This window comes from Bicyclus anynana, chromosome 12 (genome assembly GCF_947172395.1).
Source record: "Bicyclus anynana chromosome 12, ilBicAnyn1.1, whole genome shotgun sequence".
NCBI classification, from domain to species: domain Eukaryota; kingdom Metazoa; phylum Arthropoda; class Insecta; order Lepidoptera; family Nymphalidae; genus Bicyclus; species Bicyclus anynana.
Genome location: NC_069094.1, coordinates 3262150 through 3275028, shown reverse-complemented (window position 1 = coordinate 3275028; position 12879 = coordinate 3262150). Strand labels below are relative to the sequence as shown.

At 37.3% G+C, this 12879-nt stretch overlaps 1 protein-coding gene across 1 annotated transcript; it reads right to left on the bottom strand.

The window, feature by feature from the left end:
* Positions 1–875: 875 nt before the first annotated feature.
* LOC112043502 (terpene synthase) lies at positions 876–12610 on the bottom strand. Its single transcript, XM_052884756.1, has 9 exons — positions 12464–12610; positions 10835–10989; positions 8002–8143; positions 6811–6931; positions 5784–5923; positions 5153–5185; positions 4409–4505; positions 1905–2032; positions 876–1179 (listed from the first exon to the last, which is right to left on the bottom strand). Exons 1-9 carry the CDS (start codon positions 12503–12505, stop codon positions 1108–1110), a joined length of 930 nt encoding a protein of 309 aa, XP_052740716.1. The 5' UTR covers positions 12506–12610; the 3' UTR covers positions 876–1107.
* Positions 12611–12879: the final 269 nt, after the last annotated feature.

The following is a 12879-nucleotide window of genomic DNA, read 5'->3' as shown; positions in this document are numbered from 1 at the left end:
AACTTGATAAAAATCTTTTTAAAAAACTTGGTTTTTTTTATTAGACTATAACCAATAACCTCTTATAACTTATTAATCTGTCAGATATTTGCATAATCTTTTACCCTCGATGCAAAAAGAGAGATTATAAGTTTGACGTCCATGTATGTCAGTATGTGACATAGTAGCTCTTAAACAGATAGACCCATTTCGATGAGGTTTTTTTAAAGTTGAAAACCAACTCCTTGCGGTGGTTTTTAGCTATGTTTGGTTAACATCGGTCCAGTAGTGTAAGAGCATCAGTTTTTTTTCAAAATGATGAAAGGTATTTGGATAGTTAATAGCTAGTGTAATCGTTGCAATATTAAGTACAAATTAATTCATAATTTTATACTGCAACCAGAATAGTCGCCAGAAAGTCCGACTCTTCAAAAACTCTCAGCAGATATCTATCGTATTTTTTTTCTATTGAACACAATCCATAACCCATTAAAAATTTTCAAGGGTTGTTCTTATAAACTAGTATGTTTTTGCGCAGGGGGCGTAAACAAGAAAATATTTCGGATTGAAATGGAGAAATGCATAGGAACAAAAATAGTCACAGTAGAGCCGTGGTCGCACCGACTGCATAGGTAATTGTAATGTGATTATGCCAGGAACACTTCTTCTTTCGTTCTTTTAAGACCCTTTTTACGTTTTCAAACTTCATTTTTTATTTCTCTTTCCAAAAAAAAAACAATTGGCCGAACTTCGGTTTAAAAAATAATCCAAAATTCTAAGAATGCAATGCTGAAAAGTTCCTATAAATTGTTTAGCCAACACATTAGGCCAATATTATAAACGTAAATATGTGATAGAGTAACTTCCTAATAAAAAAAAAAAACGAAAAAATAAAACAATCTGTAATAGTATAATATATAAGATAAAAAGTTATAACATAATTACATGTTTATTGTAAAATACATAATAATTATTATTCTAGTACACCACTACTCATATTGACATTGCTTGTACATTCTTAAGACCTATTATTTACGAATCTACTACGTGAACAGTGTTTTTCCGTTTTCTGAAGGAAGGGATCGTGCTTGTTAGCATAGTACTTCGGTACATCAATTGTATAAACAATCAGAAATGTTTCCAAGTCATAAGTTCATCTAGAACAGCTTCCATAGCTGGGTTTCCTCCAAGACGAACCACCTGGAACAAATCATAAGACTGTTTACATAGATGATAAAAGAAACCAAACGACTAAATGCTTGCATCACAATACTTACCTAATTTATTTTTACCTAATGTTAATACAAATTATAATACAAAACACTATAAAAATTTATAAAAAATCAACCCCCCTGCTGCGGGACATTTGAGTGCCCAAGCAACCGATAGTCAGGGCTCCAGAGTGAAGAACCTCCTCACAATACGCGCCATCTCAAGAATCACTGCCTTCTGTATCCGACTCTTGATCCAGCAGTTAACCGAAAGCTTCTTAATAGTCAAAACTTTTCGCTATCTATACTAATATTATAAAGCTGAACATAGTACGAAGAGCCGATGGACGTTGGGGTCCCAAAGTGCTGGAATGGCGACCCCGCACTAGTAAGCGCAGTGTTGGTCAACCCCCCACCAGGTAGACTAGAACGACATCAAGCGAGTCGCAGGGATTCGCTGGATGCAGGTGGCTTAGTAGCGTGATGTTTGGAAGTCCCTACAAAAGGCCTATGTTCTGCACTAAAGAGTTTGTTTGTTTGTTTGGTTGAACGCTCTAATCTCAGGAACTACTGGTGCGATTTGAAAAATTCTTTCAGTGTTAGATAGCCCATTTATCGAGGAAGGCTATAGGTTATATATCATCTCCGTATGCCTTTGGGAATGGGAATTACGAGGGTAAAACCGCGCGGCGTCAGCTAGTCTTTTATACACACCTCTGCCCTTAAGGTCCGGTCAAGATCCTGGAGCATATCACGGGTGTACTGCAAGCTGCCAGCTTTCTCCAGCAGAGACACGCAGTGCTTCTTCAGTTCGTTGTCTTGAGTTCTTTGTCGAAGAATATCTTTGTGCCGTTCAGGAGACTAATACTTCGAAATAATGTACCAATCGCCTATAGTGTTTTTCAGATAGCATGGGTACAGTTCGTTTCACACTTGAAAGTTTGCTGCGATTCACGATAGTAGTATTATGAACGTCATAAGGCAACTGTCACCGTAACCATGCTAAAAAACACTTTAGTTGACACTTTTTTATAATGGTAAATGGTTATATTCGTCAGATTGAAACAATTTTTTTAATGTTTTTTTGAGACTATAATAAAATTTTAGTTTTTAATTATGTTTTTGACAATACGAGCCAAAATGCCTGTCGGTTTTTGATAGTCTATATTTCAACTGTTTCATGACGTCACTATAACAAATCCCTTACAAACGGAGCGTTGGACAAAAATATTAGTTAAATACGGGTGGGACAACAATCATCGTATCGTATCATCGTATCGATACGATACGATGATTGTTGTTTTTTGTTATATTTAAAACATAAAAATATTATAAAATGCGAGAAAAAATAAAATTCAAAAAGTTTCAAATACCTAAATCTATACTAATATTATAAATAGAAAAACTTTGTTTGTATGTATGTTTGTTTGTTTGTTTTTTTGTAATGAATAGGCTCAAAAACTACTGGACCGATTTTAAAAATTCTTTCACCATTCGAAAGCTACATTATCCACAAGTAACATAGGCTAAATTTTATTTTGGAAAAAATAGGGTTCCGTAAGATATTTACGTTTTTCGGACACAAGGTGTAATAACCAACCAGAAAAGTAGGGTAGGGGTAGGTAGGAGTAGGGTAGGGGTAAGGGTAGGCTAGGGGTAGGGTAGGGGTAGGGGTAGGATAGGGGTAGTTGAAAGTTTACATCGAGTTTCACGCGGACGAAGTCGCGGGCGTCGGCTAGTGTAGAAATAAAAAAGTTACAGACGATCAAACTTGCGGATGGGACAAAAATCACCTGTGAAATGAACCAACGTGAATAACGCTTAAAAGCCTGTTACTATATCAGAAAATAACTCTGAGCAATATGCAGTCAAGTACTCTCAAGATCATTTAATTTTATAGTGTTCAATATCATCATCTCCATATAGGTGTGCAGAGATAAGGGTTGCGACCCTTATCTTTCGACTCCTGCGCTGGAAATATGTACGGCATTTACGGGTAAAGTATCTGTATATGTGTAGAAAAGGAATTACATAAATGCCGTACAGTAAATGACCTATATTGCGTCTGCAACTGTCGACGAATTCAAAATTTATACTGACTTCCGGTACCACTTTAGTACTATCTATCTATCTATTACACTTTAACAAAGCCGTACATTAACAATAGGGATAATGACAGTTTTTTAAATTGTATAAATATACTTAAACAATACACATCACTATCTAGCCCCAAAGTAAGCATACAGAGTAGCTTGTGTTATGGGTGCTAAGATAGTTGATATTATAATATTAATATACAATTATATACTACATATAAATACTTATATAATGTAATGTACTTATAAATGTACACACAGACACTGGAAAACACCCATGCTCATCACACAAATATTTTCCAGTTGTGGGAATCGAACCCACGGCCGTGGATGCAGAAAGCAGGGTCACTACCCACTGCGCCACGCGGCCGTCTAATAATAATAATATATAAATTAAGTGTATACTAATAGTAAAGCAATTTTGTAAAAGGAACAGGGTATCTGCGATCATTACTTTCAGAGCTACAGGGATTTAAAGAGTCAGATTTGCGGCGCTGCCGCGGATCCCTGAAAAACGCCCCATACAAAATAGCTCGAAAAAATGACGTCATAGGCAATGTAATGATTGTTAGATTTGTATGCGCGTTCAAACAAAATTACTAATATCTTTGTTATTTGTGCGTTTATCTTTATAGTTCATATATTTAAAAATGTCACATTTAATGTAAGGAAGCTAAAACTGTATGAATTTTCATCTAATTACGATAAAAAAAAATATTATATATATAATCTCATTTATTTTGCTAATATCCAGACAATCTTTGCTTTTTATGTATAAATTAGTTAACATTGACCTTATTTACCCGAATGTATCATAAAAATTAATATATTCAAACCTAGTCATCATCCCCATTAGTCGTAATTCATCATTTGTACCTTAAAAATTCCATTCACTCGCGTACTCACCTGTACCGCTCAGAAGTGACTGCATAGTGCTCAGAAGTATTTTCTGTTATTGTAACAGCCTTCAAGCGTTATTCACGTTGGTTCATTTCACAGGTAATTTTCTTTCAAGAGCTTATAGTCTATTAGTGTTAATAAGTGTCTTGATCAATTTATTTAACGACCGCAATTTGGCAATCAAACCAGATCAATCAATACTTTCGCTCGTTAAAAGGATACTCATTATTTCTTCACCTTCTGGATACTTCTGCGCGTGTATGATCGGCAGTGTGAACTTGCCCTCTGTCAGATCGTCGCAGAAAACGAAGTCGTTCTTCTGGAAATATTACAATTTTTATTGCACTTAAATGCTTTACACTTTGAAGTAGTCTTTATTGCGCCTTTATAATACTGTTAAAACCCTATAATGGGCGGGGCACATCGTTCAGAGAGTCGATGGACGACCTCGCACTAGAAAGCGTAGTCGACCGGGTGGACTGACGACATCAAGCAAGTCGGAGAGATTCACTGGATGCAAGCGGCTCAAGATCGTGATGTTTGGAAGTCCCTACAAAGGCCTATATATACAGAGTCTATATAAACAGAGTCTGTTTATAGGCGACAGTGTTCCACTTACTATAAAAGTCAAAGTCAAAGTCAACGTTCAATTGGCTTAAGGCTTAATTTACAAGCACTTTCGAAACGTCAGGTAATAATATTATTTGATAATAATAATTGGTCGAAAATTAAAAATTAAAGTTGCGAGGTGGACCATCTGCTTCTTCCATTACCTTTTGCTTAAATAAAAAAAATACTGAAGCGGTTTATAAAAATAGTTTCGGGTAAGATCTACTTTCGCCCCCTCAGAAGAAAAAAAGTTTTTATTAAATTTTGATTAAACAAGCCTTGCTTTACATACAAGCACCTTTGGAACTAAAGTCTAGATAACGCTATATCTATTAAGAAGAATATTGTAGGACTTACCTCTGTAACATCTGCTGGCCATTCTTCCAGTGCCTGGAAAAATGAAAATACAGTTAAATATTATTTTACTAACCGACTTCAAAAAAAGGAGGAGGTTTTTTTTAATGTTTGTTACCTCATCACTTCGTTATTTCTTAACCAATTTTAAAAATTCTTTGTTGTTTGAAATACTTCTAGATTGGTCTTATTTAATTTTCATAAAAATCGGTTCAGTAATTTTGTGTGGCGCTTTCGTTTACTAAGTAGGCTACCAGTAGGACACACATAAAATAAAATCTATCTATAAATAGCACACGCTTTCTTTACAAAGAAATTGCAAAGCGTTTAATCGACACCTCCCGTGACCAGAAGGCTGGCCTATATTTAGGAAAAAGAATTAGTATTGCCATACAACGTGGCAATACTGCCAGCCTTCTGGGCACTTTACCTATGATCGTCGATTCGGACGAATTCTACGACGCCTGAGTCTTTAGATATAATTTAGATTTAGTATATTTCCTTTTTAATTTTTATAATACGTAGTTATAGATATGTAGGTACGTAGTTTTAATATTATTGTAAAACTTTATGAAATTTAAATACTGCTAATAAACATCTATAAACTAAAAAGCTGTTCTTAATTCTTAGTTACCTCTTGTTGCATGAGGTTACAGTAGTCGTCTCTCAGCTGGAAGTACATGCCGAGGAGGAGGGCAAAATTGCTGTAATCGGTTTTATTGTCACTGAACAGCTGCATTAGACGCAACCCCAACACGAACATGTGACCAGTCTCTAGAAAAAAATAAGCAACGTCATTATTACGTCTGTGCCTTTAGCTATTTGGCTGGTCAATTCTCTTTCTACAATCGCAAGTGATCATCATCATCATCATCATTGTCAACCCACATTCGGATCACTGCTGAGCTCGAGTCTCCTCTCAGAATGAGAGGGGTTAGACCAATAATAGCACGCAGGCCCAATGCGGATTGACAGACTTTACACACGCAGAGAATTTAAAAAAAAATCTGGTATGCAGGTTTCCTCACGATGTTTTTTCTCACCGTTTGAGACACGTAATATTTAATTTCTTAAAATGCACACAACTGAAAAGTTGGAGGTGCATGCCTCGGACCGAAATCGAACCTACGCCTTCCAGTTATAACGGTTCAGTATAACGGTTTTTGAAAATTAACATTTATTATATCTGTATTTTACAATTTGCAAAAAAAGAATTATGAATTATGAATTAGAGTTTGTTCGTTTGTTTGTTACGAACGTTGTTTGAACGCGCTAATCTCAAGAACTATTGGTCCGATTTGAAACAATTTTTCAGTGTTAGATAGCCCATTTCTCGATGAAGGCTATATATGTATATGCTATATATTATCCCCGTATTCTTACGGGAACGGGAACCACGTGGGCGAATATGTTATAAAACGTCGTACATATATACACATACATGTACATACGTGCGCTTTAACTACAGCCTCAGCTTCCTTACTGTAATAATAACTCGCGCCTACAGCTTGAGCTTGTAATATCGCCGCGGCTGTAATTTTCAACTCACCGCACTTATATCATATTGTACTACTAAGTACTTGACAAAACACGGTTGTTTTGAATTCTCAGACAGACACTTCAATTTCATTTACCTTATATGTATTGAATATTGAACTTACTTTGTTTGAGCATAGTTTTATATTCTTCTTCGGTGGGACAGACGTGGTTATCCCGCCAGTAAATCTCAACGCCCTGACCGCGAAATAATTCGAGAAGTCCGTCACAATATAATTGTGCAGCCTGAAACAATTTATGTTTGCATCTTTTACTAAGTACAAGTCACCGTTAAATTGTAAAATATAATCTAACTTGCGAGATTGTAAACTGTCGATATATTGTGAACTGAACATTCTGCTTACAATATAACGTGTTATTACTCGATTGTATATCGAAAAATAACACGTAGGTAAACATGTTAACATGTAGGTGTGATAGCCCAGTGGATATGACCTCTGCCTCCAATTTCGGAGGGTGTGAGTTCAAATCCGGTCCGGGACATGCACCTCCAACTTTTCAGTTGTGTGCATTTTAAGAAATTAAATATCACGTATCTCAAACGGTCAAGGAAAAACATCATGAGGAAATCTGCATACCAGAGAATTTTCTTAATTCTCTGCGTGTGTGAAGTCTGCCAATCCGCATTGGGCCAGCGTGGTGGACTATTGGCCTAACCCCTCTCATTCTGACAGGAGACTGGATTTCAGCAGTGAGCCGAATATGGGTTGATGATACATGTAGGTACATACCTCTGTAAGTACCAAGGGATGTAATGGAGACAAGTATTCTACCATGCCTAATCTACGCCTGTCAAACATGGGTCTACAACACAAGTTCAAGGCACAAACTCATCACCACACACCGTGCAATGGAAAGGAGCATCTTGAAACTAAAAAAGCTGACAAAAGAAACAGTATAATTATTAGGAAAAAAACTAATCTCACAGATGCTCTGGACCATGCACAAAGACTTAAGTGGAGATGGGCAGGCCACCTTGGCAGGCAAAAGGACCAACGGCTGACCAAGAAAGACCTATTGGAAAGGTCCACTTGGTAAAACTAAAGTAGGAAGGCCTGTAGGAAGATGGTTAAACGATATTTACCGCATTGGCTGGCCAAGGTTGGATTGAACTGACAAAAGAAAGGGACAAATGGAAAGATGGAGGAGGCTTATACCCGATGGGGCCCAATTATTAACTAGTACATAACTTAATTAATTATTTAATATATAGATTAGTTAGAATAGTTTTAAGATACTGATAAGTACTATCTAAATGGAAATAAAAAAGCTTTATTATTATTATTATTACATACCTCTGGACCTAATTTCATAACTCGTGTAAATATGAGCATATTGGCGTGTTGACAGGTATTGACAGTAAGCGAGACCCCGTACACGCAGTGAGCGGCCGGTATACCACGCCGGAAGGTGGAGTTGTCTTGGATATCGTCGATCCTGGAACGTATTCATTTGTATGAATTAGTCTTACTAGTAGTCCACCATCACGAACAATGGCTCCTGTGAACTGGACGTACGAAGAAGGATTGGGATGGCCAAGAGTGCCATGTCTCAGCTACATAAAACTTGGAAAGACCGTAACAACGTTGAGGACAAAAATAAAACACGTTCGCACACTCGTCTTTTCCATCTTTCTCTATGGGTCTGAGACGTGGACCTTAAAATCTGCAGACCGCAAAAGGATTGTCGCTTTCGAGATGTGGTGTTGGAGATGCTCCGGATTCCATGGACTGCATTTCTGACTAACGCATCTATACTTGCCCAACTCAAAGTTAAAATTAGACTCTCCACCATATGCCTCAAGCGTATTTTAGAGTACTTCGGACACATTGCCAGGAAAGACGGAGATAATCTGGAAAAAATAGTTATTACTGGCAAGGAAGGAAAAAGATCGCGGGGGCGCAGCCCGATGCGTTGGTCCGACCAGGTCCGGACTACACTCGAGTCCACAGTTCACGATGCTCTTCGCGTAGCCGGAGATAGAATAGAATGGCATACCATCCTAAAGACAAGGATTAGAGATGGTGGTCACGACCCTCACACATGAGGAATACGACTCACGGAGGAGGAGTTTTACTAGTTAGTATAGGTTGTCTTTTTTTATCAAACTTCTAAAAAGGAGAAGGTTCTAGTTCCAGGAGTCAATCGGCTGATAATGATAATGATGATGAAGCGTGGTTGCCAATCGAGTTTGGACTGTTGTGATTTTGGAAGCAGATTCCATATTTTTTAAAGTATAAAAAGCATTTTTTTGATATTTTGTGTCTAATCGGCAGACCCTTAGATTCGTAACGGTGACGGACGTTAAAAATGCGTTCAGAATTTCAAATACAACAAAATTTGTTTGTTCAGGAAGTGTAAACACTATACATACTTACATTATATATTTAAGTATACATATTATGTAGTATAGCTCAGTGGAGTAGCTAAATTCAGATTTCTTTTTGCGGTGATTTTGTAGGCACGTCTATAGTATGAAATATCATTGCGCTAATCAGTGTATAAACGAGGCACGGAATAAATACATCTACGTAATTATCGCTTACCTAATCATATTTAGGTTTTAATAGGATTTTCCAATATGTTTACGTCAACTATACACTGATTGTAAGATACTATTAGCCTCAATAGCTCAACGGTTAATAAGTCGCGGTCACATACGAGAGGTATTGGATTTGGGGGCTCATTTGTTTGTTGTTAACAACTTGTAAATACATAATCAGCCATCCGGCTGGTGGGAGGCATCGGCCGTGGCTAGTTACCACCCTACCGACACAGACGTACCGCCAAGCGATTTAGCGTTCCGGTATGATGTCGTGTAAAACTTATTAGCACGCTTCCATCTTAGATTGCATCATCACTTACCATCAGGTGAGATTGTAGTCAAGGGCTAACTTGTAGAGAATAAAAAAAAATCAGCCTATTCTATTGGCCAGCAAGGAGACTAATTCACCAACTTTGACGTATGCTAGTTGGCATAAACTTAATAGAGATTTTAAGTAACAAACGTCATCCAGTGCTTATTGACAACCCTTCGTGGATATCATACAGTAGATAAATGTTCAGTAGAAAAATCAGTTTATTTGATGTTAATTTTAATAGGTTATTGTTAATAAAGGCCAAATTAGTGAATAGGTCAGTTGATCAGTAGGGTTATTATGTATTTTGGTGTATTTAAATAAAGAGTCACTACTACGTTTTTCAACATATTTTCGTTCATGCAATTATATAACATCGTGTTTTCAATGAAATGACTTGTACCTATCTTCATTTTACGTAAAATGACAGCGAAGTGGTAGTAGCAAATAAGTAGTAAGATTATTTCAACAAAAAAACCCTTATTTACGTAATTTCGTTGAAATAATCATTAAAGATGATCGTAAAACGAAAAAATCATTGCCATTTGTTGTAAAATGATGTAGTCAAGATCATTTCGTTAAAATAACTATAAAAATGATGTACGAGCAGTGACTTATTATTTGAATGGTAGGTACACCGAGTTACATAATAACTCTGCAGATGCTACAGAAAGCAATATGTAGACAAAATTATCTTCTAGCGCAAATCTCAAGTCTGCAGACTGTGATTTCATTGATTGATGCACGATCCAAACACACAGCTCATGACTAAGGGCCCCGTATGGGTTCGAAACTAGTCGGGCATACTTCGACCTAATATCACGTGAGTTTTAGCCGTGTTTTATAATCAATTAATGTGAATAACACTCACGATAGTTTAAATTCTAAAATATTCTGTATTGTTTAGTATATTTGTTTTAAGTATATTGAGCCGTGATAGCCCAGTGGATATGTTTATGTCTTCGATTTGGAGGGCGTAGGTCCAAATCTGGCACCTCCAACTTTTACATTATGTGATTTTTAAATATCACATGTCTCAAACGGTGAAAAAAAACATTGTCACATTTATTTTAAGCGAGCATTTTTTTTTGTGAGAATTCTTTAACCTTCATTTAGGACCCCCAATTAATTTTGATACAGGGCCCCTTCAAGGTACGCTACGCCACTGATCATGGTATGCCAGACTATCAGCTCTCATTTCAGGTATGTCTAGCTACCGTAGTCTCTGTTCATGTATAGTCTAAGAGCCAGATAAAACATTTCCACTCACAGTAAACTCCCGGTGTGCACCATGTATATGGTGTTGACGATGTACCGCTCCATGTCTTCGGGCACCTGCAGCCAGTGGTTGAAGGCGAGCGCGATCTTCATTCGTATCTGCTTGGTCTTTATCTGCAAGAGATACGCGTATGGCGCTAGGAGCTCCTGGAAACAAAGTTACTTTCTGTTTAAAGATTTTTAACCCCCGACCACAGAATAAAGAAAGATGATACAGATTGAGTCTTTACAAGCAGTGGTGAAGCCGGTGAAGCCCATTAAAAACACAAACGTTTTAATAATTTGTATTTCAAAATTTAACACTAACAACAATTACGTAAACTAACATTATCTATACTAATATTATAAATCTGAAGAGTTTGTTTGTTTGATTGAACGCGCTAATCCCAGGAACTACTGGTCTGATTTGAGAAATTTTTTCAGTGTTAGCCCATTTATCGAGGAAGGCTATAGGCCATCATGCCTGTATTCCTACGGGAACGGGAACCACGCGGCATCAGCTAGTAATCAATAATTACGAATAAAGAAATACTTACTTATCTTATTTCTTTAGTTTTTGTTAATAGTTTTTAGGAAGTATGTAGCAAAATGCTGAGTTAGGGCCTTTTTCTAGGTTATGCCACATATTGCAGGGCGTTCTTCTTTTTTTTGCTCTAGCTATAAGCTATATATTTAAAATTTATTATTGTAATGTATGGCACTGCCTAAAAATAAAGATATTTCTTTCTTTCTTTCTTTTTAAAATATTTAAAAACATAAGACGTCATTTTTCTTGAATAATATTGAAAGTTACTGATGCGATGTTTTTCCTTCACCATTTGAGACACGTGATATTTAATGTCTTAAAACGCACTTAGTTAAAAAGTTGGACGTGCACGCCCTGAACTGGATACGAACCTACACCCTCCTGAATCGGAGGCAGAGGTCATATCCATTGGGTTATCACGCCTCTCAATAGTCATCATCATCATCATCATATCAGCCGATGGACGTCCACTGCAGGACATAGGCCTTTTGTAGGGACTTCCAAACATCACGATACTGAGCCACCTGCATCCAACAAATCCCTGCGACTCGCTTGATGTCGTCAGTCCACCTGGTGGGGGGTCGGCCAACACTGCGCTTACTAGTGCGGGGTCGCCATTCCAGCACTTTGGGACCCCAACGTCCATCGGCTCTTCGCTCTATGTGCCCCGCCCATTGCCACTTCAGCTTCGCAACTCGTTGAGCTATGTCTCAATAGTACCTACATTCATCGTCGTCATCAACCCATATTCGGCTCACTGCTGAGCTCGAGTCTCCTCTCAGAATGAGAGGGGTTAGGCCAATAGTCCACCACGCTGGCCCAATGCGGATTGGCAGACTTCACACACGCAGAGAATGAAGATAATTAAATAATCTCAGGTATGTAGGTTTCCTCACGATGTTTTCCTTCACCGATTGAGACACGTGATATTTAATTTCTTAAAATGCACACAACTGAAAAGTTGGAGGTGCATGCCCCGGACCGGATTCGAACCCACACCCTCCGGAATCGGAGGCAGAGGTCATATCCACTGGGCTATCACTGCTCTGCACCTACATTACATTATATTAAGTATATCTAAATCTTAAAACTGACCTTCTCCAAAGGTAAATCCGGATTAATGATTTCATGCGCCATTGTTGTAGAAGTCGCCAACAAGAAATACTACATGTAATTACTAAATAAATAATTACACTTAATTATGTTTGACTAATAAACACTGAGCACCTTCGGATACAAGTAATGACTGACTCAATTACATTATTACAAGTTCTTATATACGATGATTTAACTCAGCTGGTACTAAAGAGAGATTTTATTTGTTTTATTTTGTGGTACTTATCGTGAGATTTTTATGCAATGAAAATGTGGTTATAATAAGTTTTGTTTTACGAAATAACATTTGTTACAGGTACTATAAACACATGAGCCAGGAGACTCATTGGCACAGATTCACCGCTTTTGACCAAACTCCAGACCCTTGAGCATCGGCGGAAAGTTGCCAGTTTATC

What these genes read in the sequence shown, in the direction of transcription:
- LOC112043502 (XM_052884756.1), bottom strand. Translation starts at nt 12,505, where the DNA reads ATGGCGCATGAAATCATTAATCCGGATTTACCTTTGGAGAAG. An exon ending in GTAACCTCATGCAACAAGAG is followed by an intron (nt 5,186 to 5,783) that starts GTAACTAAGAAT and finishes TCATTTTTCCAG; the next exon opens with GCACTGGAAGAATGGCCAGC. An exon ending in ACCGGACCTTAAGGGCAGAG is followed by an intron (nt 1,180 to 1,904) that starts GTGTGTATAAAA and finishes GATTTGTTCCAG; the next exon opens with GTGGTTCGTCTTGGAGGAAA.